The sequence below is a fragment of the Mytilus edulis genome, chromosome 2, assembly GCF_963676685.1.
Source record: "Mytilus edulis chromosome 2, xbMytEdul2.2, whole genome shotgun sequence".
Classification (NCBI taxonomy): Eukaryota; Metazoa; Mollusca; class Bivalvia; order Mytilida; family Mytilidae; genus Mytilus; species Mytilus edulis.
In genome coordinates, this window is record NC_092345.1 from 84,896,100 (window position 1) to 84,912,289 (window position 16,190).

Sequence of the window (16,190 nt, forward strand, 5' to 3'; positions counted from 1 at the left end):
CTGTATCAAACCAAACAGAACTAATGGAAAACTTCTGTCATAGTCATGACTTGGTACTCGCACTCCTCGAAGAAAATGGTGGTTCTACTTAGCCAAACCTCCCACTTGTATTACAGTTATTGATATTTCCTTTTTAATGACAAATTTGGGTAAGCAACCCACAAGTAAACCAACGACCTAACATATACTGATAAAGCAATAACAGAAAAGGTTAAATGACATAAAGCAACCAACAACTACCCTGAATTACTGGTCCCTTACTTAGAGAATGCAGAAAAATGAATGTATGGAGCATTTCTATCCTTTTGTACATTGTGATAAGTTAGCATTGATAATTTGTATATTCTCTACAGTAACAAGTCTAGGTAAAAAGTAAAATCACAAAAATACTGAACTCAGAGGAAAATCCAATCGGAAAGTCCATAATCACATGGCAAAATCAAATGACAAAACACATAAAAAACGAATGGACAAGAACTGTCATATTCCTGACTTGGTACAGGCATTTTCAAATGTAGAAAATGGTGGATTAAACCTGGTTTTACAGCGCTAAACCTCTCACTTTGATGACAGTCTGATCAAATTCCGTTATATTTACAATGATGCGTGAACTAAACAGACATAATAAATGAAATAGTAAAAATATGGGTACAGCAGTCATCATCGCGTAACAATTTATAAGGAACAATTTAACAGAACACAAAAAACATCTATCTACAAACACATAAATTAGATTACATATAGTTGCTTATCTTTTCTTCTAGATTTTGTGAAATATCTAATGCGTTTTAGATTTATCTTAAAAAGAACTGTAAATATTTTGGTATACATATAATCAGATCATCAACTAAAAATAATCAACACTCTTATCACAATCTGAATTTAAATTTTCAAACCTGATAATTTATTTTGAAGCTTGAAAAAGTGACCTTTGCCAGCGGATCACCCCTACCACTCCACGTCATTGGTGGATGCCATAGAATTGACGTCGCATGTTTATGAAGGTCAATGTTCAAAGCTTGACGTTTAATGTTACATTCTATTCAGAACGGAAGAAATCGAAGTTTTATCTGTATAAATTTTATTATCATTCAATATTACAAATGTTGAACAATACATATTTTTCAATGTCCGCCGCTGCTATCTGCCATTTTAATCTTTGAATCTCGCATTTCTTTTGTTCTCTGGATTAAAAACACATGCTACTAAACTTGAAGAATAGAGAGACAAGATTCTTCACCACCAAATACATACATGTGAAAGTGTCTTGGTGATAATGATATTATGTCATTCACCTCCAATCTTTCAATAATTGATGTCGAGGTGGTTTGGTAATATCCCGGCATAGATGAGAACGCATCCGCTATTGTGTAATTGTTCTTTAGGATATTGAAAGAATACCTGGTAGTGTTGGTTTGAATGAATACAGTGATCAGATACAAACCAGCTTTTTCGGCGGTAAATATTCCACTCTTTTCAAGTGATTTTGTGTTGTTAATACCATGTGCAGTTCTAATTTTTTTGAACGGTATTGCTTGTCCATGAGACACATTTGCGTTTATTGAACATGCAGTAACAACGGCTGAAATAACAAGAAAAATAATGACTCATTGATATGGTTTTAAATATAAAATATATGGTGTGTTTGAAAAAGATGATGTAGCGGTATGACGTCAATGACAGATGAAAAGCGAACGACACATTTAACCAGAAAAGACATCCAAATTCAACATACACAGCCAATTTTGCATAGGTACTATTTTTGTACTTAAAGTCTGTAGTACTGAAAATTTACTTTTGAAATTTAGTACTATTTCTTTACTTTAAAATTATTGTACTTTTTACGTACCTGTATTTTACAGTACTTGATTTGTACTTAAAATGTTGGTACAGAAATAATACCAAAAGCGATCACAATATTCCATGTTTAAAAATCATAATTTTAAGAGAACTATCAAAATGCTGAAAATGTAACGTTGTAACCAAAAATATGTAGTACTTTAATTTTCAAGTACAAATCAAGTACTGTAAAATACAGGTACCTAAATATTACAATTATTTTAGAGTAACAAAATAGTACTGAATATGAAAAGTAGATTTCCAGTACTACAGATTTTTGGTACAGACATAGTACCTATGCAAAATTGGCTGTGTAGAGTCCTAAGACTTTGCCATTTTATTTTTTTATTTGTCTCGGATGAAGATAAAATTCAGTAACAATTAATAGAGAATATTAACGCCATATTTTGTTTTTTGACCAAAGATCACTTTGCATTCACAGGCGACGGAATACGTTCATTCCCGAACTGCATTGAATATTCACCAAATGTACTTTTTTCATTTGTCAAAACTTTAGTATAGATTGAGGCGATAAACAAGCTATACATGAAAAAAATACATTTCTAATTTTAAATAATTACCACTTCGATCAATTTGATGTTTATGACGACTTAAAATTAGGAAATATTCACAGTTTCAGACAAAACGATTTTTTTTATAAGATGTTTATGTGAATACCTATCTTTTTGTGTTGGGTTGTTGCTGATTTTAATTTTTATCAAAAACATATGAGCTGCGTCAGGTAGAAATCTACCTTATGCATGAGCATGTATAAGACTTCGATTGATTTTGACCATTCGAATACGAAATAAATATTATACTGTTTTGTAGGGGTTTTATATCAACTGATTATAAGACAATTACAGGCTTTGCATAAAAAAAAATTCAATCGGAAATTAGATGACAAACATATTGAGATATTTATTTACATGTGGTCGAATTCTATTCGACACTGCTCATATGTGGAATAATCGACTATTTTTTAATCATATACCTCATATGACTAGTAAAAGACATTGCATGTGACAGTTCTGCTCTATTAAAAGTGACAAATCATTATTAAAATGTGCATGCTTTTTAATGAAAAGAAGAATTTCTATATTTTTGGGTAATTTCAGGGACAAAATAATGGTTCTTTTCTTATGTATTCCTTAATATTTCTATATATACATCATTTCGATACCTTTTTGTGCTGTTTGTTCCAATTGCTGAGTTATGTTACTTTGGTTTGACTGTAATCTGAGTATTCTTTTATCAACATCGTTGTCTGTTTCCCTTGCTTAAACAAATGATATGTGAAAAATGTTAATTGTGCTCAATTTCAAAAATGACTATAGGCGAACATTAACTGCCTTACCCCTAATTTTGACTTTTTTACCCTTTATGTCTGTTTGTCGTTGTCAATATAATGGAATTTGATGCGACTGTCGTACTCGTAAGAGGTTTAGTGCTATAAAACCAGATTCAATTAACTATCTTCTACATAAGAAAATACCTGTACAATTCAGAGTTAAAAGAACAAGTCAACATTATCCATTCGTTTAATGTATTTGAGCTTTTGATTTTGCTATCTGATTATGGACTTTCGGTTTTGAAATTACCTATGAGTGCAGTTTTTTTTGTGATTTCACTTTTTAGAACAAGAAGTATTACATTTATAAAACGATAAATTCAAGCTAGAATTAGCCGTACTTTGATACAATTACCCTTTTCCCTGCACGGCAAGTTATCAGTTTAGATTTTTTACCTAAATAGGACCTTTAAAGCAAATTTTACACCATACTCTTATTGCTCATCAATACAACGTTAATGTATGATCAATTCACCGTTAATAGGCATACTAAAGCATTTAAACGCAATTAAAAACAAAATTCTATATGTTTCTATCGTTTCTACCACGTTTTGTTAATCGATAAATTTCCACCAACTCCTATCTGATTTATCGGTTTTGACAAATTATTCTTACAAGCCTGTTTGATGTTTGCGTGATTCATATACATGAAACCTATGTCACGTATGATCTCGAATGTAACCAATGTATCGTAGGAAGCAGCTTTGTTCACCACTGTCACTGAATATGATGTATCATCAGCTATTCACTTGATCATTATAAAAGGGTGTCACTATAGGACACAGTACACTATAGTGTACTTGAACTTTCTATCACTTCAACGCACCTGGTTGTTATCACGTCTTCCTTTTTTTCTCTTATCTATGACTAAGAATTTAATTTTTCATTCGGTGTTATTTTTTAGAAATCACTGTCATTATTAAAACCTATATCGAATAATTGTTACCTTTCTCTGATATATTGTGGACTTCTTCCAGTAATGCCTTGTAAGCAGCAACATTCTGAGCCTTTTCTATAGTCTTCATTTTGTTTTCTAGATGTTGATCCATTTTATTGACTGAAAGGACATTATTTGAAATGTGTACCTTTATATGAATTATATCATTTGTCTTTATTCATTTTTTATACTCAAGTAACTATTTTTGTTTTCGACGTAGGAATTAAGAATAAAAAATAAAATAAAACGACTTGAAACATTAAAAACTTTTCATCGGTACATTATACAAACGGTCATCGTTAGAAAAGAACCTAAAATCTATTTTATAATGCATTTTTATTTGAAAAAAGTAAGACAATCAGTAAAATAATTTAAACATTTGCGTTTATATTTAGAACAAATTTTGAATTTGTACTTTTTAATGCCCAGATGTACATTTATTGTGTCAGCATTGTTCAGAAAATTAATGTTCACAATGTATAGATGTGAATTTTGAATGTATATGTTATCCACTTACCCTTAATGTTGAATTGAAATGAACAAAAAATAATAGTTAAAATATTGTTCAAGTTCGAATTTTATACAACAAATGTATATAGCAATATGCCTTACATGTTAAAATGTAACGCATGATTGAACATTATGTATACCTTGTTCAAAACATTGGCTGATATTTTGTTCTAGATTGGAATATGTTATATTCTGTTGCTCTGTAAGACGTAACGTTGTGTATTCCAGTTTCCTGTCTGAAATATGAAGGTGGTATATCTAAGAAATGTTTAAACCAGCAATAGATAGAAAACAGGTTTAAAACTGCCATAATCTACTGAACCCCAATTATTGGTTAAATAGAAACACATCAATCAATTCCAATTGTATATTAAAAAAAATATCACAGACCCGACATGTATGTTTTTCTCACACACAAAAAATTTGACTAACCAGTTTTACTAAAAAAATTTAATGTAATATGATAATAGCTTGACCTGCTAATAATTGTCAATTTTGCTCAAAAAATTGTTTTGGGTTGATAAACATGTTAAAAACTGTAGAGTATCAATATACTCAATTTAAGCAAAAATGGCTGTGTGTGGCTTGTTTTCAAATCCCCGGATACGTTTTTTTTAAATAGATTCCGTAAGGAATATACAGGTAAAGTTTGGTATATTTATCTCAGTTTCAAAAATGCAATAGCTAATATTTGCTATTTGGCCACGTGAGACAATATGTGAGGGAATTGTGTTTGAATAAGTCGTTATGAGATTTAAGAATAAACGGGTACACTTGTTAGTCTATTCTTTAGCCATTCCAAAAGTTTTCTCTGTTTATCAACGAAATTTTTATCGGTGTCTATGCTCTTTTTTCATTACTGATTAAATAACTCTTGCTGAAGGTGAAGGTGTATAGCAAACCTTTGTGTCTGTTCAATTAAATAATAATTTTCGAAATTATCTTGTGCTTTTACCTGTTTTCTGAATCATGTCCAAAAGTGCCAGAAAATCTTGACTCCTTGCGTTGATTTCGCTCTTCATAGAGGCAAGCTTGTAATTATTGTCCTGTATTACTTTCTCCAAATGTTTGGTGTCATTGGATAGTGTTGGTACACTGTTCAGACATTTCTGTAAGACCACTATATCTGTTTCCATTTGACTTCGTTTAGCATCTATTACTGCTTTGTTTTGTTCAGCCGCAATCCTATACTTGTTCAATGAGATGGTATTATCCCTTAGAATATTAAATTCCCCTTTTAGCTTCATTATTTCGCTTAGAAGAATTCCATCAGTCTTTTTTTGTTTTCTAGATTCATTTTTTGATATTTCGACGTGTTCATACAACTCAGTTTGAAATGAATCAAAACTCATATTTAAACTATGAATGATAGTGGTAAGAACATTAAACTTGTTTTCAACCAATCTATTGTTCTCTGATATTTTTTCACTGTCGTTCTTGTATTTCTGTTTCAGATCAGTAAGATCTTCATGTAAGCTTATATGACTTTTGTTCAAAGATCTTGAATTGTTTGTTAATTTGTTAAGTTTTTCTTGAACCAAATAAAGGCTAGAATTATTCAACACATCAAATTGCTGTCTTAGAAAATCTAATTCAGTTGTCATCAGTTCTTGTTTGCTGTAAATATTCAAAATTGTCTTATTTTCTGCCCATATTAAATCAAAGGAATCGTTTACGTCTTTTCTCAGCATCTCAACTTCATACTTTAATGCAAGACTGTATCCAAAATATTCATAATTTAGATTGTCCACGTCTTTTTTAACATCTGCTAATTCTGCCGTAGCGGCTTTGCAAGTCTCTGTCATATTAGTAAATTGATCTTTTAATATCATTGTTTCGTTATCAAATTTATTACTAAGCTTTTCCAAATCTAATTCAAATAACCGGTATGTATTGTTCAATTTTTTTTTAAAAGCTAGCATTTTTTGTGAGAATAATTTTTCGAACTCCTCATGTATGAATTCCGTAAGATTTTCGAAATGCGGGTTGTTCTCAATTATTGATACATGCTTTGAATCTATTTTCTCAGCCCTGGTCGATGTCGTCGGAATATTACTCTGGCTGTTCAATGTTATTACAGGCACGTTTGTTTGACCACCTACTGTCGTCAATCGGTTTCTTGTTGAAGTCGTCGCATCACCAACAAAAAACCCATTACACACAACCAGAGTTGCAAAAACTGTCACAGTTATACTTCCAAACATGATTTTCTACCAGATAGCTTTAAATTGAGTACTGCGTTCTTTTTAACATGTATATATATGTATCGGAGATCCCGGAAGACCAATGAAGAGCTTCATATACTTCCTTTTAGATATAACAAGGGTGTGAAGCGGTTCTTATCTACTCAATGCACAGAGGAATGACGTGACAACCTTAATCCATAAATAGTTTGTTTTATCCAACAATCAACAATAGTTATTATAAAGGCTGCATAATTGTTACAGAAAATGACAGTACTATTGCATGTCTGTATATTTACAAAGCCAAATGAACAATTCTTTCGTATTATGACATGTAAATCTCATAGTGATAAGGGAAGCAGGTAAACAAAGTAGTCCTTTCAATAAGGGTCATTTATCAGTGTTTGTTGCAGCCGTATTAGTGTTGACATGTCCATGTTAAACAATGATTAATTGTATAATATATGTTAGTTTTTTTATTTGCGTCTTTTGCGCCTCGTGGTTGTTTAGAGTTGCTCACTGGTAGATCTTACAAGGTATTATTATTGAAAAAAAAACGTAAAAGTGTTTTATTGAGCCATAGGATTAAATAAACGGTCAAATGTAAATATGTCACATCCTGTCTAAAAGTAAATGTATCAAGCTCTTCGTTGGTATGTTAAATTTACTCATCTGTTTGACAACATAGGGAAAAAATACAAACGGAAGGTAGACTTGTGAAATACTATTCTTAATTTTATCTGAGAAACTGCTGTTGAAACAAGCAAAATACCCATATCAGTACATGCTACAATGAAGCATAAAGTTTAACGGTCGTGGATTTTGTCAAATACCTGATAATAGAATAATCTGGTGTCCTTATTTTGTGATAATGACCGTAAAGATTTGTTTGCGCTCTGATTTTTGCTGTAGTGGAATTTAATAATGTACAAAATATGATGGTTAACATTACATCATTTTAATCCTTTATTTTGAGAAATCCCTGTATGAACTTTGGCTGATGTAAAAAAAAAGAAGCAATTCGTCAAAAAAAGATTCACGGTTGCACACAACTTCATTTAATCATTTTGGTATTGGTTTCTTTCCAACTTAAACTGTTGGAGAGGGATTGGATATTCAGAGGGTCCCATTTGGTCCTAAACTTAATGAAAAATGTCTGCATCTGTTACAGAAACTGTATTCCTCTGTCTGAAGCTCAAGACTGGGACTATTCTTAAAATATATCTATATCTCAACGATATCTGTACATAGAAAATCGAATGAGGCCAATTTGTGATTATAATGACTCATAGTGTGGGAAAGTTCATCACATTAAGAAATTGTTAAGTCATTTTTCTATGAAAAAGCTAAATATAAAAAAAAACAATGTATATAAAATGGTAGAGCATATCAATTTGAATGTACACATACCATGAAGATGTCGTATCGAAGTTATTCCGTCAAGTTTGGTTTATTCTAACAAAAATTGTAAGATTTGCTTACAAATTTTACATACAGTTATAAAAAGAACCATACTTTGCTATATATGAAGCAAAAAATCAATCTGATCAAAATACAAGACACAAGGTTTGACCTACATAGGTAATGAAGTGATTATATCAAGTTTCGTTTCAATCCAACGTAAGTAAGAGAAGATATATTACGGGGGATGAACAGATGGACGGACGGATGATCAATACCACTCTGGGGTACAGAGAATAATGGGATATTTGATTGGATAATCTTACTTACTAATATAAAGTAGTGGTGTGGTCAAGATATTCACCCGTATTTAAATGCAGACGACAGTATTATGATCTCATTTTAATGTAATTGTTTTCATAATATAAAACTCTATTTTTTCACTATAGTGACCTTCCATACTCTGTCGACCATCCTTCGTGAGAATACCATTTCTGTGCCATTGCTATCCATGTGTTTTACAATTTTGACCGTTATCTGGAGTATTACTCTCGGACCCAGTGCATCTCCAGTCAGTGCCACTAGTTTTAGAACATGTAGATGGCACGTTGCATTTTAGTACTAGAACCAGAAAAGATATTACTGGTTTGAATCATGCAGTATGTACATATACAAAAATAAGCATTTTACATATATATATATAATAATAAACTCATCATAGAAACCAGGACTAAATTTTGAATATACGCCAGACGCGCGTTTTGTCTACAAAAGACTCATGATCAGTGACGCTCGAATAAAAAAAAGTTAAAAAGGCAAAATAAAGAACGAAGCTGAAGAGCATTGAGGACCAATATTCCTAAACGTTTTGCAAATACAGATATGGAAATCTATGCCTGAGGTAGAAAAGTCTTAGTATTTCAAAAAGAATTTAGTGCATTTACCTTGATTTACACTATTGGCCACAGAAACAAAACCCAGATTGCTTGTTTCTAAAAATACACTATAACTTTAGGGAGAACAATACTTATTTAGAAAAACTTATACCGTATAAGAAGAAATGATTGCCTTATACCCGAGTTCTTGAAATCAGAAAGTACTCTCACTTTATTTTATTAGCATTATCATGTAAATGCAGTGAGCCAGTGACCTCACTTAAAATTTGCTTATATGTTGGTCAAAGTCTAGCCAATGAACTCATATGTATATATATAATATTGAAACCATGTGTTTGTGGCATAACATCTTGGCCACAAGTTCATCGTATTCTGTTTAGTATTAAATTTATATTAAGATCCATTTTGTTACATCTCGTGATCAATTTTATTTGGCAATCGCCAATGGCAGTCAGCAGGGTTTAAGAACATCAGTTGTTCGACCTGTTAGTCAAATGCGTTTTGTTTAAATATACTTTTTCACCTTTTAGGTCTTTTGGAAAATGTTGTTTGTGCTGTATTTAGACCCTTCAACAACGAAATTTGTTTTACATGCACACATATAAAAATTGCGATTTTTATCCAACGCAATCGTAGGTTTGAACGTAGTTTTCAATTTAGACTCATCTATATAAATATATATATGTACCGAAAATCTTTAAATGTTATTTTCACAATTTTTCTCATATGTTTGTTCTTGGCGATAGCGGTTATTTGTTAAGTGTTTCCAATAGAATCGATAGCAATTCGAATTGAAAATTTTAGCAAGTCAAACTGTTATAAGAACTTCAGTTCGAAAGCAAGCTATATGGCCAAATAGTTTTGAATTTATTCAGGTTGAAAAGATCCCTGTATCAACAGTATATGAAATGCCGATTAAGTAAAGACCCTAATATTCGACTTAACTTGTAACGTTAGCACGAGCGCGAAAGAGTTTCCTGAATGTTAACTAGGAGATTTATCATAGGTTAGTTAATAATAATAATATATGTAACACTTACATGTCTTACTCATCGCTGAAATGGTAAAAAAATTATGTTGACAATTTGCACAAGAAGTCGAAACTTAGAATATGCATACGAATGAATTATTTTTTATGTGTAACAATAAACTATATGTCACAACGTAGATATAATTGACGAATGAATATGAACTTAAATTAGATTTTTCTTTTCTGTTCTTACAACTTTTAAAAGGACTTTTTTGCAGTCCTCAATAAGATCGGACGAGTTCAAAAATATTTTAAACCTGGATGGATTCAACGTAAACTCAAATATAAGATGTCGATCAGAACACTCACAAATTTGAGAAAGAATATTATTTCATAACCAGTGAACATTATTTCGTCTATTAAAAAAACGGAAAGTTTACAAATTTTTTAACTGGTCCAATCTTAGATATATCAGCGATGGAAAACATTTCTCATTTAAAATTGACAACAAAATCAGCAGCTGAAGGGGCCAGATTAAAATCCTTCTTGATTCTCAAAACAGTTGAATAGATTCGATAAAAACCTTTGAAATGTTTTTTTTTTCAAATATTTATTGGAGGCAACTGCATTTAATTACAGCAACATTAAAATCACAAGAAAAAAAACCATAACTCTGACTTCAAGTATAAGTATGTGAAGTGGGTTTCAGCTTTGAAAGTTAGGTATATCACAAACGTATGGTGAGCTGTTAAAGCCAATTCGAGTTTTCATGTTTTCGCCTTATCCAATCAAAGGTGAAAACGCAAATTCAAAAACGTAAAAACGTGGATTCGAAATCGCAAAAAAACGAAAAAGCTAAGTCGATAACGCAAAAACGCAAAATAATTTCACTTCTCGTTTTCAGTTTTAGTTTGTTACCCCGATTTTGTTTTTTGTCCATAGGTTTACGAGTGTTGAACAGCGGTATACTACTGTTGCCTTTATTTATTTCAACTTTAATGAAAAATTCGTATATCAAGTGCGCTATCGTATCTTTTTAACTAGAATTTTACACGTAGTTGCATACATAATTCCGTTGATATGAACAAACATTTTTTTTTTCAAAATAAAATATTCGATAACATGTCAAATTATCTAAAAATATGCAGACTATAAGGAAATAGTTTACTTACAAACCCATAGTTCAGGTTGTGATGTCAGCTTGTCGGGTGTACAGATCTCACAAAGTTTTGGCGGAGTCGTCATTGTAACTTATAAAGAAATAAATAATTAAAATTTATGTGTATGTAGTTTATATGCAAACCAATTATTCCATGTAAATTAACAAGGAATAAGTAGCATAAACATTTACTTCTTATAGTAGCTTAGCGTATCAACAAACTAAGAGATCTTAACAGGTGTCTAAATAGAAAATTTTCATTGGGGTTTCATAGAATGCGGATTAACTAAAGCAAACGATTTGCATAATTGATAAATTATTAGAGTTTTTTTTTTTAGAAGAGATCGCTATCAACAAAAGATAATATAGAGAATTAGATAATGTTTGTTTTAGTCTTTGTTGTACAAAACTTAATCCATCTTACAGAGTTTTGTCTGTATCACTACTATTGCATCGTCGCATACATCAATGATCTTTATACATCTATATGTGTCATTATTGGCCCCTCGTCTGAAATGAGAAAAAAAACGTCACATCATTTACAGTTAGAAACAATCATACATTTTCCCTCTAAAAATCTTAAAAATACTGAACTACGAGGAATTTTAAAACGGAAAGTCCCTTTCAAAGTGCAAAATCAAAAGCTCAAACACACCAAACGAATGAATTACAACTGTCATATTCCTGACTAGGTACATGCATTTTCTTATGTAGAAAATGGTGGATCAAACCTAGTTCCTCACTTGTAAATTCCATTATATTGATAACGATGAACAGACATAATAAACCAAAATGTCAAAAATAGAAATAAGAGCAGTCAACATTTTGTTTTAATATTAATCTCTATAAAAACAAACAAATATGTAACAAAGAAGTACAAAAAAAGGCACAAAGACAAAGCACATTAGCAAAAATGAAAGACAAGAATTTAATTTAATGATTATTTACGCTATTTATATCGAAATAACAATATCTTAAAAATGAAAACTTCGTCTAAGATATTTAATATTTCGGTAATGTCATTGGCTGATTGCTTCCAGGGTCAAATATTTGATTCATTTTAAGGACGAGAACACATTATCAATTTATGTTCTGAAAAGAAGGTTTCATAAACTTTAACTCATAACAGGCCACCGGCTAGTGGTTGCAAGTGTTTCTTAACGTTACCACAACCCTAGTCTCTACACGAGGCAAAGATATATATATATATATAACATCTCCGTTCCGACCAGACGTGAATGCGTTTTACACATCCCGCACAGCCAGACGGTCGCTCTGCTTTATAAAGGATATTACTGCCGGACAGGAGAATTATAGGGATTGCAATATTTCCACACCTCATTAAATAGTTATCAAAGTTACCAGGATTATAATTTAGTACGCCAGACGCGCGTTTCGTGTACATAAGACTCATCGGTGACGCTCATATAAAATATAGTAAATGTAAAATAACAAATTTTGTAGATTAGCAAAACCACTGCTTAATATAACAAAAGTCATTACAAGTTGCGATGAGGAGAAAACTTGTACGCCTCTTTGTAGCCTTACGATCAGAAATCGAGTTCTGAATTGACTATTAAAGGGATACAATGTTCATGTTAAGGGAGCGAATGAACAGTTCAACAAAACAGAACAATCGTTTCTAATTTCCCTCAATTACATTATTGTACCTGTTTACAATGAAAGATCCAGATCTCTCAAAGCAAATTATTTTATTATTTTGCTGTGTTGATAATTCCAGTGTATACGGGTTTGGAGTAATAACCGTGTCGTTTGCAGCTTCATTATAAAAGAGGTTATCTTGCAGTTTGCACGGATAAGAACAAAACCCACTGCCTAAAAACGAAAATAAAAAAGTTGAAATTACAAAACATGCGTTATCTTTTGTAAAATACTTATCATTTCTGTTCTATAGGTAAGTAACAAATTGTATGTAATAGAATCTTAACAATTACTTGAATGTGACCTATCAAATGAGTATTATCACCTGGTTTGTACTTACATGAGTAACACGTCAGGTATGTGCCAGATATGGAGCATAAGCTGCCTACCCTTCAAGCGTACCTTATACTTTTGGCTGAGTTCGTGTTGTTACGTCATTAGTTTTCTATTTTGTATTCTGCTGTTTGTCGTAAACTTGCTAATATATTCAGTTTAAGAGAAAATATTTTAAACGTTTTATGTAAAATACCTAAGTATATGGATTATTGCTAATTGAATTAATTTTCGGCATTTCTTTTCGTTAATATTTTCAAAGATTATATGCATTCAAGTTAAAAGAAATGATAATCCAACAGTGGAAAAAGTATTCTTTCAAAAAACATACAAAGCATCTCAAACTGAAATAAAACCGGTTGTATATAGGAATCATATCAATATGACAACAACACATATTTCGTAAACATAAAAATAAGATTAAAAACCTGCTGATGCTGGTGGATCTAACAGCAATCCGTGACACGAAACAAACAATATTGGTAACAATAGAATCATTCTTCTCGTGGAAAGTAAGTGCAAATGTCTCAATATTGACACGTATTATGTAATAGATTACTATCTGTGCAAACAGTTCCTTGCAAAGTTCAGGGATTGTCTGTCTCCTTACTAAAAGATAATGTGGGAAAATTAGGTTATGTAGTAAACTTTGAAGGATTCGGCAGTGTTAAATTATGAATTGAACAAATTCCTAAAGAGTCTACCTTAACTATACCATATTCAACTGTTACAAAATTTAAGTAAATCTTTATTGTAGAAAACCACAATTTTAGAAATTTTTTGACTTATTGTTTGAGTGCAACTAGCATTGTGGCAGTACCTGCATTGTTTTATCATTAGGTTCTTTGCCCGACTAATATCCAATACTCATCAAACCAGTCAAATCAGTGCTTTGTATGAAACTGATTTGAACTTATTGGTCAATATACCATCCAGTATAGTAGTAGTAGTTAGACTAATGCTCTGACAATCCATTCAGTATGATTAATTGCACTGGTCATCACCAAGATTTACCATCTCATACAATCAGTGCTTATACTTTGGCTTTGGTTTCCCGCAGTGTAATACATCCAGTATTTTCACTGATTGGCCTCCACCATCCCCATTATTCATCCCATCCAATATAGTCAATACATCTGCCTAAATTATTCATCCCAACCAAAATAGTCAATGTTCAGCCCCCAATTATTCATCTCATCCAATAAACTAGTTCTCAATGCCACTGTCTCAATTATTCATCCCATCCAATATAGTCAATACCCCTGACCCAAAAAGTCATCCCATCCAATATACTAGTTGTCAATACGAATCCTTTTTGTCAGTTATTGTCGGCGATATCTATAAGCCTTTCAAAAATTCGAGGAAAATTAAAAAAGGAAAGTCCCTAATCAAATGGCAAAATCAAACGATAAAACACATCAAACGAATGGACAACAACCGTCATATTCCGGACTAAATACAGGCATTCTCAAATGTAGGAAATGTGAATTGAACCTGGTTTTACAGCGCTAAACCTCTCACTTGTACGACAGTCGCATCAAATTCGCAACAACTGTCATAGTTCTGACTTGGTACAGGCAATTTCTTATGTATCATCCATCAAGTAAAACCATCAACATACCCCAAGATGATCCATTATTATCCCCAACGTTATACTGACTTAACTGGATAGTTGATGATAGGAACAATCAGTGTCAAACGGGTTTTGGGCTATACAGACAACAACATCACGCACAAAAAGTCATTACGACAGTAACGAGGAAAAATTGTCAAAGGTTGAACACGGACTAAACTGAATAGATGACCATAGGAGCAAGGGATAAATGCTTGACACTAATTATGCTTGATAGATTGCACTGAATGTTCCTATAATTATTCATCCAGCAAAATAAGTGTCAAGCATTTATCACTGTTTTTGAGAAATGAGAATGTTGTATTGGTGGCAATTATACGGTTGTGTCTGACAATTTGTCACGACTCGGGCCGATGTTTAGCTTGTCTCACATTGTAAACATTAATATAACTTAATTACTGAGAAAAAAAAATCGTTTTTAACAGCAAGTTTGGTTCAAATTCGTCAAAATAGGAAAAGAACATCGTTGATGAATTATTCATTTGCCAGTGAACAATTCTACCTCATTTAATCTGTATTCATGTGACCTGAGACTACTATACGTAATCTCAGATGTGACCTTCAACTTTACAACTTGGGTTGAGATAGGTTATGCGTAAACTAGGTGTGTTCAGTTATGAGAATGAAAAGAATGTCAACATAGAAAGTGAAACAGTAGTAAATCATATATTTCACTGATTCGATCCACAAAACTTATTTTTATAAGGTAAAAAACAACGATAAACATATTTTTCAAAACAAAATATAAAAATCAAACAGACATAGAAAAATCCAATTGAATGTAGTGTTCGCTATCTATTTTTATATCTATATCCATGTATATAGCTGGTTATATGATTTTCAGCAGTTTCCTGGGGTCACCTTGATGGTTTATCGGATTGTATCTAGAATAAAGTACAAACGAAATGTTGATACATATTTACGAGTCTATGCATCATCAAATGTTTATTATAGACTTTTTTGCAATTTGGATATACGTTTTAGTGTGTCATACATCAAATATGAGCCTTTGAATAAAATCAGTTAACATAAATTTTACCGTCAATGTCCCTTTAAAGACTTCAACCAAAATAATTGTATGTACTTCAACTTATAATTTGTCAAATAAAACGTAACTTCATTAGCAGAAACTGATGGCTATATAATCGGTGTCATCCAGCACGAATCTGCATTTCATGAATCATTTTAAAAGGGATGTACCTTCACGTACATTCCAGGCCTTGAATACGAAAATGAAAATTTATTAAAATCAATCAAATAATACACACTGTCAGAAATGAATTTTTAATTGTCTTAATTGTGTCTTGTGTGTTTAC

General features: G+C 31.7%; 2 protein-coding genes across 2 annotated transcripts; both read right to left on the reverse strand.

Annotated features, from left to right (window-relative positions):
* Window positions 1–1,064: 1,064 nt before the first annotated feature.
* LOC139513200 (uncharacterized) lies at window positions 1,065–6,887 on the reverse strand. Its single transcript, XM_071301482.1, has 5 exons — window positions 5,593–6,887; window positions 4,778–4,873; window positions 4,137–4,247; window positions 3,023–3,118; window positions 1,065–1,582 (listed from the first exon to the last, which is right to left on the reverse strand). The coding sequence occupies exons 1-5, from the start codon at window positions 6,839–6,841 to the stop codon at window positions 1,206–1,208; spliced, it is 1,929 nt and encodes a 642-aa protein (XP_071157583.1). The 5' UTR covers window positions 6,842–6,887; the 3' UTR covers window positions 1,065–1,205.
* Window positions 6,888–8,610: 1,723 nt separating this feature from the next.
* LOC139513202 (uncharacterized) lies at window positions 8,611–13,826 on the reverse strand. The gene is made up of 6 exons (XM_071301485.1): window positions 13,670–13,826; window positions 12,917–13,082; window positions 11,671–11,756; window positions 11,260–11,337; window positions 10,158–10,172; window positions 8,611–8,842 (listed from the first exon to the last, which is right to left on the reverse strand). The coding sequence occupies exons 1-6, from the start codon at window positions 13,737–13,739 to the stop codon at window positions 8,727–8,729; spliced, it is 531 nt and encodes a 176-aa protein (XP_071157586.1). The 5' UTR covers window positions 13,740–13,826; the 3' UTR covers window positions 8,611–8,726.
* Between the last annotated feature and the right edge of the window lie 2,364 nt (window positions 13,827–16,190).